The sequence below is a fragment of the Cottoperca gobio genome, chromosome 24, assembly GCF_900634415.1.
Source record: "Cottoperca gobio chromosome 24, fCotGob3.1, whole genome shotgun sequence".
Taxonomy (NCBI): domain Eukaryota; kingdom Metazoa; phylum Chordata; class Actinopteri; order Perciformes; family Bovichtidae; genus Cottoperca; species Cottoperca gobio.
The window spans coordinates 20,499,701-20,512,357 of NC_041378.1; the positions used below are offsets into that span (position 1 = coordinate 20,499,701).

The 12,657-nt window shown below is 40.2% G+C and overlaps 1 protein-coding gene across 1 annotated transcript in view; it reads right to left on the bottom strand.

Annotated features, from left to right (window-relative positions):
* rev3l (REV3 like, DNA directed polymerase zeta catalytic subunit) overlaps positions 1-9,502 on the bottom strand; it is a 93,606-nt gene extending 84,104 nt beyond the window's left edge. Inside the window, 1 exon segment of the mRNA XM_029425906.1 lies at positions 8,680-9,502. Within this exon segment, the coding sequence (XP_029281766.1) occupies positions 8,680-8,818 (139 nt within the window). The 5' untranslated portion in view covers positions 8,819-9,502.
* Positions 9,503-12,657: the final 3,155 nt, after the last annotated feature.

Below are 12,657 nucleotides of genomic sequence, written 5' to 3' on the forward strand. Positions count from 1 at the left end.
GTTTAAAGTCGTCTATCACGTTTGATCAGGTCTAATCTGGGGCTTTAAAATGCGAAAAACACACGAGAACCGATACTTCGGACCCGAGTCAATGTCAAAATTCTGAAAACCTGACAGTATTGACATTTTCTACAGTACCCCAGGTACCATAACTACAATAGGTACCGGGGGGCTTGAGACTAAAGGCATCCTGTTGACAAAATCCAACAGGAAATAAGACATTCTATTTTGATTCTGCTTATTGGTTGCTAAAACACACAAGTCTGGCCGTGCGCCCTGGACCACAGGTTCTCCTCTGCTCCCTCTCTCAATAACAGCTGTTTGCAGAAGGCGCATCCACCCATCTCTTGCTTGCTCCGAACCAAACACTCGTTCCGCACACACCTTTGGTATCATTTCCTCAGTAAACTCACGATCAACACGTCCAGGGGACACACCCTATTTTTTCCCTGAAAATACTACATTGTGAACAACAAATGTCAACATCATCAGGGAAGCTAGTTAACGTTAGCTGTTAGCAGCCATTAGCACAGGTGCTATTGACTTTTATTAAGGTGCATTTAAGCTCAACAATGTGTATTGGGCGATGGTAAATTATAATGTTACCATGATGTGTTTTTGGCGAGAAACTTGTTCAAGTTTAAAGTTGTTTGAAGGAGAGGTTTTGACGGAAATACAAAATAGATATTAGAGAGGGCATTATGACCCGTTAAATTTCCAAACTCAATTAACATCCATGCTGAATGGCACAGCATGGCAGGTTCAAAGCGGCCACCCATCCTCCCACCCCCTCCAGCAGTGATTCAAGCTTTCTCGGCCTGCCAAATTCTTTCATTCTTTTCAAACAAGGTCTTAATCTGCTTTGAAACACTGCAGAGGTCTCCAGCAGCACTGCCAGTGGCCCTAGGGGAACACTGAGTGGAAAGTCTCCCACTCTCACTAGACAAAGTGAGTCCCCTCCTCTTTTTCTCTGTGAGGACAATGGTGCAGGAGGAGAGAGGAAGAGCAGAGGACCTGAAATGACCCAACACCACGTGCCAACATGGGCTGCGCTCTTCAGACCACACAGAACCACATCACAGGAGCCTGCTTTGAAAAAGATGAGGTGCTGGCAGAATGAAGGACTTAACAAAGCTCAGTTTAACAGCGACACTCAGCAGGCTGCTGCATTAGCAGGCACTTCACATCAAACACTGGCATTTTTATACAGCTGCGTCAAAAGACAAAATACTTCCCGTTATCCCCCACTACCACATTCATACATCCATCTGACCATGGAGATGAACTTAATCACATCACCTCATTGGCAAAGCTTTCTGGTATACAGCTACCAGAGACACAGCAACTTCAAATGGGTCCAATTGGGTATATACTCTGTCACGACCTGAATGCCCTAGTGGCTTATAATACAAAGCAGGCACTGCATAGTCAATTAACATATATACACATTTATAAAACGGACATGTCAAATCAAGCAATCTGATTGGTTCTTAGCCATGATATAATGAGCGTATATCACGGGTAGAATTGTAGTTACTTGTTGATTTACATACCGTCTTGCTTCCATTTTAATTAAATCTGCTGTGTGTATTCGCTCAGAACAAAGGCGCTGTTTCGCGGGCTTCCGGTAAGTGAAGTTACCGTAATTAAAGCGCAGAGTCTCAGCTTTCAGAAACGTTGAAATTTTTTCGATTGCGCAAAATATGACGTAATTACGGTAATCCAAAACTTTGCATGCAGAGCTACGTGAAGAGCAGGTAGACCAAATAATCATCAACGTCGTCTGTCTGTCTAATATGTTCGCTAGCTGTTAGTGTTGTTGCATAGCAACCACCTCGCACTATGTTTTGTGCAGAAGGCAAAGAAGGGACTATTTTATTTTGAACATCATTATTTAATAATAAAAACTATTTAAATTGGAGTGTGTATTTTTCTTTCATATTGCCCCACTTGGTAACCGTTTTATAAAAGCAATAGCTCACTTCAGACCGTGATATATGCTCATTATATCACAGTTAAGGGGGTTGTACCACGCCCCTTAACTGTGATATAATGAGCATATACCACGGCCTGTCGTGAGCTATTGCTTAAATATACATCGTTTCCCCTAGGTTTACTGCTTGGGGGGGGGGGGGGGGGGGGGGGACAATGGTAGGGGAAACACTGTACATATACACACATACATACATACATACATACATACATACATACATACATACATATGGAAGGGAGGGGAGGGCTCTTGGCCTTTTTACTTATTAAAGCTCTTCACTGTGGTGCCCTTACTGTGTCTGGACAAGCCTCTCTGAAACCAGATAGCACAGTGGAAATGCCTTGGTTGTTGGAATGCCCCTGCAACAGAGACATGACGGGAATGGTAGTGTTACCAGCACAACAGCACCAGAGATGTGTGAGTGCCTGCTGCACAGCACAGTGTGTGGGCTACAGAATGACTAGGACAACTTAAACATTCAAAGTGGAAACTAATCCAGGATGTACTGTTAAAATGAATAACGTCAGAAAGTGAGTGGGTGAGTCAGAATGTAGGTGACAACAATATACTAAGAAGACCGTTGTCAACCAGGATAAATTGAGCTTTCAACAACAGCCGCCAATCAAATATGATGAATAATATGTACACCTGCTTCCATGAAAATGCTGTTAAATGTTGTTTTGTTGTAACGTTGTGTGTTGTTACAAATTTAATTGGCATATAAACAACCTTAGTTGTCTCTATCTATAGATAGAGAGATAGATACTTTATTGATCCCGAGTGAAATATAGGAGTGCATATAGACCAATAATTAGGGATTAACCATTTTCTTTCCCAGCTTTCTTCATTTTGGACTCTCCAGCTCCACATTCGCTAGAACTACCAAGACGGTGTTTAGTTGCTCATAGGCAAATCTGCCAAGTTTCACCAAAATTGAACTTAAACTTATATTCATTTATATTAAAATTAAAATCGATTTCCGTATTTAAAAAAAAACTGCCGTTATAAATGCTACTGTGTAATCAGATTGTGTCACCTGGTAAAACTAAGCTATCAGTATACCTGTGCCTACAGCAGTAAATCCACATCCTCTTGTTTCTTCTGCGTCTATTTCACTAACCAACCAAGTCAAAATGCTGTAAAACATTCCTCTGATTCAACTTCTAAAAAGCCCTGACAAGAAGCTGAGCCTTAATCTGTGGAAAACATCAGAGGATGAGGATTAATGTGGAGCAACGTTCAGTCTCGCTTTGTGACTCTCTTCATCACCAACAGGCCTATACTTTCTCCTGGTAAACCCACAGTTATCACATGTAACACATGTCGGACTGAAACAAAAATGGAAAATAAAATAAAAGAATTCAGATCCAGAGACACTACATCAACAAATAGGCACCTCACTCGATCATAAAGTAATTAGAAGCAACTGGAGTAGCAGTTAGCCTCTTACAGTGTGGGCGAATTTACCCGAAAATACCTACAAACAACATACCCAAAGTAAATTAGAAGCTGCTCTTCAACTATTTGCACCAGATGCATGATTTTGATCTCATTCAAAAGATAACTCTCTTATTGTTCTTGCAAAACAGTGAAGAATCACTCCAAGTGCTTCTGGCACTGAGTAATAGTGGTCTGAATATACAGAATTTGAAGAAAATAAACTCCGTCTGAATCTTTTTGTTGAAAAAGATGCCTGTAGGTGGTATAGCTGGTAGGTAAGAGCTGGAAAACACAATAGAAACATAGCACCAAGTGTTACCAAGTTCACCATCAAATTTCAGAACAAAGGGATAAAGACTTAACTTATTAGACAAGTTTTTCTAAGAGTAACACCAGGCGTTCACAAGCTGTGCATTTGGAGATATTATAATATTTATTAATACATATTATTTGTATTGCTCATAAATAACTATTATATACCCATATTCCATGTTAGTAGTAATGACACAGAGTAAGTGAAGTATAAACACATTTATTTCTAATATTTTTGTATTTTCTTCTGAACTTAAATATAATAAAAAAATAAAAAACATTTTGTAAAAAAAATTGAAAATTGAACTACGCACCAGCAACGCTGCACAAACCGCCAACAGTAGTATTTACGAGGCTTTATAGGTGAGTGGGCTCAAAGTTATGATTTTGAGTGTGCTTGCTAGTTTGAGGAGCTGATTGTACCTGCTGTTGTGATTTTGATCTCAAAATCTAAATAGACGAGATTGTAAACTTTCTAAAAATATACCACATCCAGCATGATGAAATGTACACAACACATGGCAAAATAAAACTCTTACCGTCCACATGGTAAGAGGTTAGAGGATGGTAATTGAACCTGAGTAACTGACAGGGAGAGAGGAAAGTAAACAGTTCAGGGGACAATGACCTTCCGCCTAATGAGCCACAGAGTCCTTTTAAATCTGCCTATTATCCTATTAATGGATCAGGGAGGAATTCCTTCAGATGGCATTAAGGGTTCCCCTGGAGAGCTAAACCTTGGGGGAGAGGGGAGGAAGAGGCCCTTTTTATTCCTCCATGCACTTCATGCTTGGCCCTCTCATTCAGGTCAATTGGTCATGCACTCCCTCTGCTTTTACACACACCCAATAAACACTTAAGTGCACATGTCCGAACAAAGAACCAAAACAGTGTGCCTCCTGCTGTCTTGGGGCACAGTGTCTGTCAGTGCCTCTGGGCCGAGCTCGTCAGCCTCAAGGGTGGAGATCAATGCTGTCAAACCTCAAAAGGTTGCAGCCCCCTCAACAGCAACTCTTAGCTGTGTGAAAAGAGGCTAGAGGTTTACCTCCCTGGGAGATTTTCTACACAAGCATGCCAATGAAGCCAGATATTAATAAGCATAAAGCGATACTGTTTACAAGTGCAATTTTCATAACAAAGGGATTCCTTTCTATGCAGATACAGTATGTGTGCAACACAGGCAGGCCGAATGCTAACAAAGACAGGGGAGGGGAAAAAAGCAGGAACTGTGGCATTGAATTACTAAGGGCTGATTGGTGAGAGTGTGTATGGCTTAGGTCAGGGAAGGACAGGGAATACGAGGCCTTGGGTTGTAACCAGAGCCACATGGTGTATGCACTGCTGACTGCTTACACCAGGGTAAACACGCTGATGAGATAAAAGCAGACACACATTAAGCAAAACTGCTCATGAATTCCTCCCTTTAGGCAAGACAATAGAAATCACCATGAAGGCAACAGTAAATAAATATTACAAAGTAACTCCTTTTGGGTAGGTGTGGCCCGCTTCTGAGCTACAGAAAAACAGATCCCTCTCCACTTCAATGTGTTCCAGATGGTGATGTAATTTTATTTCTGGAAACGCAGAGCTCACTCTGACGCCGACTCGCCACAAATGATATATAAACTGAGCAAGAACAGAGCAGACATGCAAACTATTCAGGGGCAAAACAAAGAGGTGACAACCCATTTTTCACTCAAAATATAAATGGTGCAATTTAGTGCATTCTGGCCATGATTTTTGTATCTGACAAAGGCTCCAATTTATCGACATAAAAGTATCAAATAAAACATAACTTCAAAAAGTATGCTACTAGTGATGGAGTCCTATTTCTCTCCTTACTGAACAAGAACTTATTTTACTTGTACTTAACTACCTAACTATATTTTTGAACAACAATAACACGCATATCTGTACTTATCTTCAGCAACTTTAAAAAGGCAACCAGAATCTATATCAGTCAGTAAAAGAAAAAAGTAAAAATTCTTTTCACTTTTATTTTAACATATGTAACTGCACACGGACAATCTTTAATTATATGCCAGTAGTGCAAATGTCAAAGATGGACACAATCCTCCTGCTGGGGACTGAGGTAACATATTGCCCATGGGAAACTTTGGTAAACTATTTCCTTATAAAAATAAGAAACATTTAAAAACATTTCTGTATTACACTGCATGCACACTAAACAAACACTTTCCCAAAAGGCACCAGGTCACAATAGGCCTTACAACGGAAAACGTCTAGAGCAGATTTAAAAACGGTGGGGATAAGGAGGTGGGCTCCGGTATGTTTCTGCCTCGTCATGGTGAGCAGCACATCCATTGCTTGCTTGGGTTTCCATTGATTCACTTACCAAACAATGGTGGAGCCACGCAGACATTGTAGGAAAAGCACATGTGTAATTAATAGCATTAACAATGGCTGCATTCCATGTAGGTGAGCCTCTTCTATGGCCCTGGTGTTGTACATTCTGGCTCACTTAGGTGGCTTACTAGGATATGTTATTAATTACACCTGTGTATTTCCTTAGTGAAGTCTGCTGTGGAAAAGGTCCATTGTTAGACTAAACATTGTGTAATACAACCAAAACAAATCACTTACTCATTAAACTTTTTGCCTCTACATATCTCCACTCTTTCTCTGTAAAACTTTGCTAAAATCAGACAATATATTATTGATGATGTCACATTTTTAGGGAAAAATGCAGAGATTTACACACAAGGGTCATATTTCGATAAGTATGACTTTTCTAACGTTGCACTTTCCACCTCTGTTGTAGAGATTCGGAAGACACAACAAAGTATATCAGCTCAAACAGCTTGGTTTATAAATAAACTTCAATTTTACATAAATCATTTCAAATGAGTCAGACCAAAAGTAAAAAACAGAAAGTAGCCCTCTGGATTAGCAATTGTAACTAACTGCTTAGCGATGTGTAAATGCACAAATGCAAAGTCACCATGACCCATAATCAGAATAACTACAATCATGAGAAGGTTGTAGATAAGGGCTGAAATGAAAATCATATTAGTCATGTATCATATTTTTACATCATTGTAAATTGCATATCTTTGGGGTTTAGTCTATAATGCCCATCACAATTTCCTAAAGCCTGAGGTGACATTTCAAATTGTCATGTCGGAACAACAGTCCAAAATCTAATGTTATTCAATTTATTATTATCACATAAGACAAAGAAAGACATCAAATCCAAACATTTCAGATGTCAAAACCAGCAAATGTTTGACATTTTGCCTTCAACAATAATGCAGCCATTAAGACATGGCTAGAAAAAGGATCATGCTATGATAAATGTAGGATAATATCCATCACCTTATGATCAAATTACAAGACAGTATCCCATCTAGTATTATAATCTCATATCAGTCTAAAGTACACTAGATTCATTTAGGCCTAAATGCATAGTTATGTTCATTGTGCTGGAATCAGTGTGGATTAATTGTTCCTTCACTGACAAGATATCAGGGCTGCCTTCTCTGGTGTGTGTGTGTGTGTGTGTGTGTGTGTGTGTGTGTGTGTGTGTGTGTGTGTGTGTGTGTGTGTGTGTGTGTGTGTGTGTGTGTGTGTGTGTGTTCATATCAGCACAACCGCATATGAACGTGCAGGTTTATGACAGAACCAAATTAGACCAGACACCCTAACCCTGAACCACAGTGCTTAATTTCTCTGCCCTAAATCCTTTAATCTTTACTGAGGGACATCCTGTTGGATGCTGCTCTGGTTCGTCCTGCGGAGGAGCACTGCCACAGCTTGGAGGGCAAGTCTGTCTAACCCTGCTAAAAATTATACACATTCACTGTACTGAAATGGTGTTTTCACCTGGTGAATAGGGTTGAAAAGAGGACACAGCATTCGCAGGAGGGCTTGTCGGGGGTGATAATGCTGTGCCTTTGTCAAGGAAAGGATTCTATTGTTTTGCGGCATGGGGATTAAGGTACCCAGAGTGCTCGGCTGTAATATCTTTATTAGAGAGCAGAATATGTGCCAACTCTAAAAATTAAAAATAAATCTCCTCTAACTATTAGCCCCTCTTTTGCACAGTATGTATATGCATATATATTTTTAAGACATCAGGAATCTGCAAGCCGTGACATTTTCTCCATATATTGCATAAATCTTGTCTAGGCTTGTGAAGTCATTATGCACTGCATATAAACAATCACACAATGCATGATTCTGTTTCATTTATCATTTCTGTCTCATTGTTATATCCTGCATTTTAATGTATGATGATGGCTCCTACCTTTTCAGACTGTCTTCACAGTTGACACCAGAGTGCTTTTACAGAACCCCAACATGAATCTTAATCTCTGCTACTGATATATTATACAATTTCCTTAGCTGCTAATCTTGCTGCAGTCACCCAATTTTACTATGGGCATGAACAAAGTTACGTTTCCTTTCATCTATCACTGTCGTTATACTTGTATTGCACTGAAAAAAGGATGAATAAAAGCTCAAAGAGGAGGCAGCATGTTGTGTCCAGTCTGTCCACACTCCACTGGTTGCTTCAACACAATAGAACCAGCATACAGGGAATAATGTTATCTGTCCCTGAATGCCACATGTGGCAGGTAGAGGCACAAGTCGAGTCCTAAGACCGCCGCCACCATGCCATGATGGAGCAGGGGAGCGAAAACAAAGCAGAGCCGCGTGAGGAGGAAGAGGCATGTATGCAAAACAAAAGCGGTGCAAGCTTCGTTGGCACATTGTGTCAACACCCTACATCATCTTCCCGTTGACATTTTGCATACCCGACCCGTTACATTTCCTCCAAACAATACAGTGCGCGCGTGTCCAAACAGCAGCCATAAACACACAACATGCCGCGTGGTGCGCTGCGAGAAAGCATAGCCACCATTAGCAAATACGAAAGGAAAACACTAATATAAGCAGTAGAGTTTGCTTACCTGCAGGTGTTGCTCCAAATATCCGCACCACCGGAACTCTCTTCACGTTGCTCTCCCTGAATTCAGAATAGCAGACGTCCAGGTCTTTAATGGGGCTTGCCAAATAGAAGTCTGCGGTGACGATACGCACGGCAAACATGACTGCCGCGTCCGTCAGAGAGGCACCGACCGACAGAAAAGCCAAAAAAATACTATTGGGAGTACATAAGATGCGGGCACGTCGGTAGCCAGTCGATACCAGCCGAGGGGGGTGCTGTCACGGCGGTAAAACAACGACAACGCGGAGGGGAAGCCCGATTGTATCCCATGAAAAACGCCAATAAAGATTCCCGTGGCTCTTGCGCGCGCCGACGTATAGATTCAGTTGCGGCTGGGGAGAGCTAAACTCGACGGCAGTGAGTAATTACCGGACGATTCGCAGCTGTCAGGTCCATGTTGTACTTGTAATTGTGGCTGTCCCGTGATTTTAGCTCTCTCTAGAGTGTTTTTGTTTTCAGCTAGGAAGACGTTTCCCAGGCTTCCGGTAGCGTTATCTGTCCAAATCACGCCTCAGAACTAGTCCCAACCAGTACCGTCGAATCAGACAGCCCCTCAGCTGTGCTCCTTATGCTTCCATAACAGGCTAGCCCTCGTTAGCTAACATAATAGGCGGGTAAATTGGTTAGAAAGCATAAGAATAGTACTTCCGACCATCATTTTCACAATAAAAGCGATATTGAAAAGTAACCGGCGCAGTAACACAAAGCACCTCAGTTAAAATGATTCATGTTGGAAGACCCACATCTGGCACATTTGTTTATAGCCAGTAGTTATAGATTGGGATGCATAGGCGCTGTTTTTATCCACTGCATAGCCGGCTAACCACCACGGTACTGCGCAGAAGTGCATTTCGCCAGCAGGAGACAATTCATATTCGTCTTGAACGTCCGCCTTCGAAATATTTGCTAATAGGGTAGGGTTGAATACACAGGGTTTTTTGGGTTTGTCCTCAATAATCCTGTCAGCTACAAACGATGAAAATCAAAATGTATATCAAATTACCAGTAGTTTCCGGAATTATCCTGTTTGATATTTCAAAATAATAGCCTTTTTTACTGAACAGTAAAACTGAAATATTGATTCAGAAACAGGTTGCAGGTTGTATTTTTTTTTACTTGCAAGTAATTTGCCCTGGTATTTTGGTAGGCAATAGTCACAATAAACATAGTAAAAGAAAAGGAAAATATAATTTAAAAAAAGTAAAATATAGGCCTATCTGTTTTTCAATGAAAAGAGCTGTAGTCTACAGTGTTTAAAAAGAAGAGCCCGGAATGTTCAAAATAGTGACAAATGAATGTGAAAATGTTCACATTAAAACAAAAAAATATGTGCGATAATGATTTATGTAAATGTAATGCGTTAAGTTAGACGTGAAGACTTTAATGTAAGGCGTAGTGTTCATGGGCCGCGATAGGAGTGGGGGTCCCGGGCCTTGTTGATGAAGCCAGCTGCAGTCCGGAAGAAGGCCAAACATAAAGATTCAGGATTCAATTTATTTATATATTGGTTATGATCATTTGTTATTACACTAAAACATATAACAAGTGGTAATAACATAAAATGGGCAACAAGAAACCCAATATGCATACAATAATGTGTTCCCATGGAGATGATATCAGCACCAAAAAACAACTATGATGTATACCATTGTATAGATATTACAGTGTTTTATGGAAATAAATGGCCTCTGGGTGAGTTATGGTGCAGAACCTGGTTGTGCTAGACCTACTACTTTTCAATGTTTTACAAAAAGGGGGGGAGTTAAAGCTATGGTTGGAAATCTTAAGAAACTAGCAAGAGTACAGTAGATTTTAAAAGTATCCAACAGAAAAAGCCAGCCCAGTGTTACCAACTCTTTTCTAATGAGAGTAGCTATCAGCACTAGCTCCAAAAGTTGGTAAATCTAGCAAGAAAGTTGCCAAGTCGTCAACACTGACAGCCCGTCTCTGCAGGCCTCCCTCCAAAGCCACTCCACCAAAATGATCATTATGAACGTGAACAACGAACATGGCTGTTAGCACTCACAGCTGTCAAGCTAGCAGCTGGTGGAAGACTCCAGTGATGTGCAATGAGTGCACAAGCAGAGTGCATGCAGGTAGGCAGGCAGGTAGACAAACAAGTAGTTAGGTAGACAGGCAGGCACGCAGATGTAGATGGACAGACAGCTAAAGACAAATTATAGGTTCATGCCACTTGTATGGAAGTGTGAAAACATGAAGTGCTAAAGTATGAAAACACACAACACCCCTCATACATGTACATGAGCAGGTATCTTAACATGCCATATTCAAACATCTCGTTCATCATGGAAAATTAGTCAGGGCAGGTCCAGCACTCCCCCAATGAAAGCCTAGTTATTGATCCATATCAATTTAAACCTTCTACACATGTATAGTATAACAGCTTAGGCTATACCCAATTCACTATTTGTGTAATATGATACTAAGTGTGACCCTTTAGATTGCACTACACGCTTGGTGGGAAAGTACCTTTAGATCAAAGATAAGATAAGAAGTAATTAAAGATAAAAAAAAGAAAACATGTTTTATCTTTATTCCTTTGCATATGTCTAGTGTTCTTAAAGTACAAACAATGCTGAAGCAAGCACTGCCCACAGTTTCAAACTGACGCCCTTGCTGGACTTTTAATTTGTAATTAACTGCACTTCAACAGGGAAACAGGAAACAGCATTGTGGAACTTCATGTAAAGCTTGACTAGATTTCACCTCATTTGCCACTGCAGCATCAAAACAAGGATCACCCCCAAATTAAAAGTATCACTGTCCCCATTGCTAAGGAACACATTTCTTATTGGCTGATGTGTTTCTGTGATTGGGGAAAGAAAAAAGCTCTTCTAGAATACATCTAACAAAAAGGATATACCACAAGGTAACATCAAATCATATATATTATTTTAGGGCTATAGTGATTTTTCATGAAGGCCGCTTTAATGGAGCTTATGCACAAGCATTAATATTGCAGACAGGTGAACACTTTTAAAGCATAATGTACTGTATGTCCTCTCCAGGGACGCAGCTACTGTTGAGGACACTGTAATGTCTCTGCGATTTATTTAAAGTTTTATGGGGGATTGATTCTACAATCACAAATCAATTCTGGCATTTGTTATAACCTATATTCTTAAAGTGGACTGTTTATAGGTATGAAACAGCATATGGACTGTATAGGGGAACAGTTTATAATAATTATAAAAAGAAACATACCAATATATTTGGTTATAAATTTAAAAAAATAATCTCTTGGAGGGTGGGTGGCACAATTGATGCCCTTTTTGTTTCTGAAATCCAGCGCCCCTCCTCTGGAATTTATATTCATGATTTTTAATTTGAATATATAGATTAGACTTAGACTGTCTAAGTGTCCGTGTCAAATGGATGGTCTGTAAATATACTAGTTTTGACTCTGAACTGGATCCATTTAATTTCACTTGGTATTACAGAATAATCAAATGTTTCTACCAAACATTATCAAACAACATTGTATTGTTAAAAGTCAGTCCACCTTAACAGCAGTCATGATAGTAAAGTCACACATTTAAATTAAGGTTTTTATCAGTGATAACTTTACCTTATTCAAATTTTTTAGAACCTGCAAATCACTTATTCTGTGATTACACAAGACCACCCATAGGTGCTTCACTGCCTGTGTGGATGATGCCTCTTTGCCTCCTGCACATCTTTGGGCTGTTTAGTATTCCACTCAGATTCTTATAATGGCCTGTAAATGGCAGGCAGCATTGGTGGATGTGCTGAGCTCCCTGCTTTCTCCTCTCCACTGACAGAGCCATAACCCTCTCTAAAGAGCTGGTTCGGTCCGGTTCATGCCAGGGACATTGCAGTCAAGAATAAAAAATGTTTCATTAGCATTTTCTTCTGGATGAAGAGGGATAGATAGTGCTGACCTTGAGTGACAGCCTGA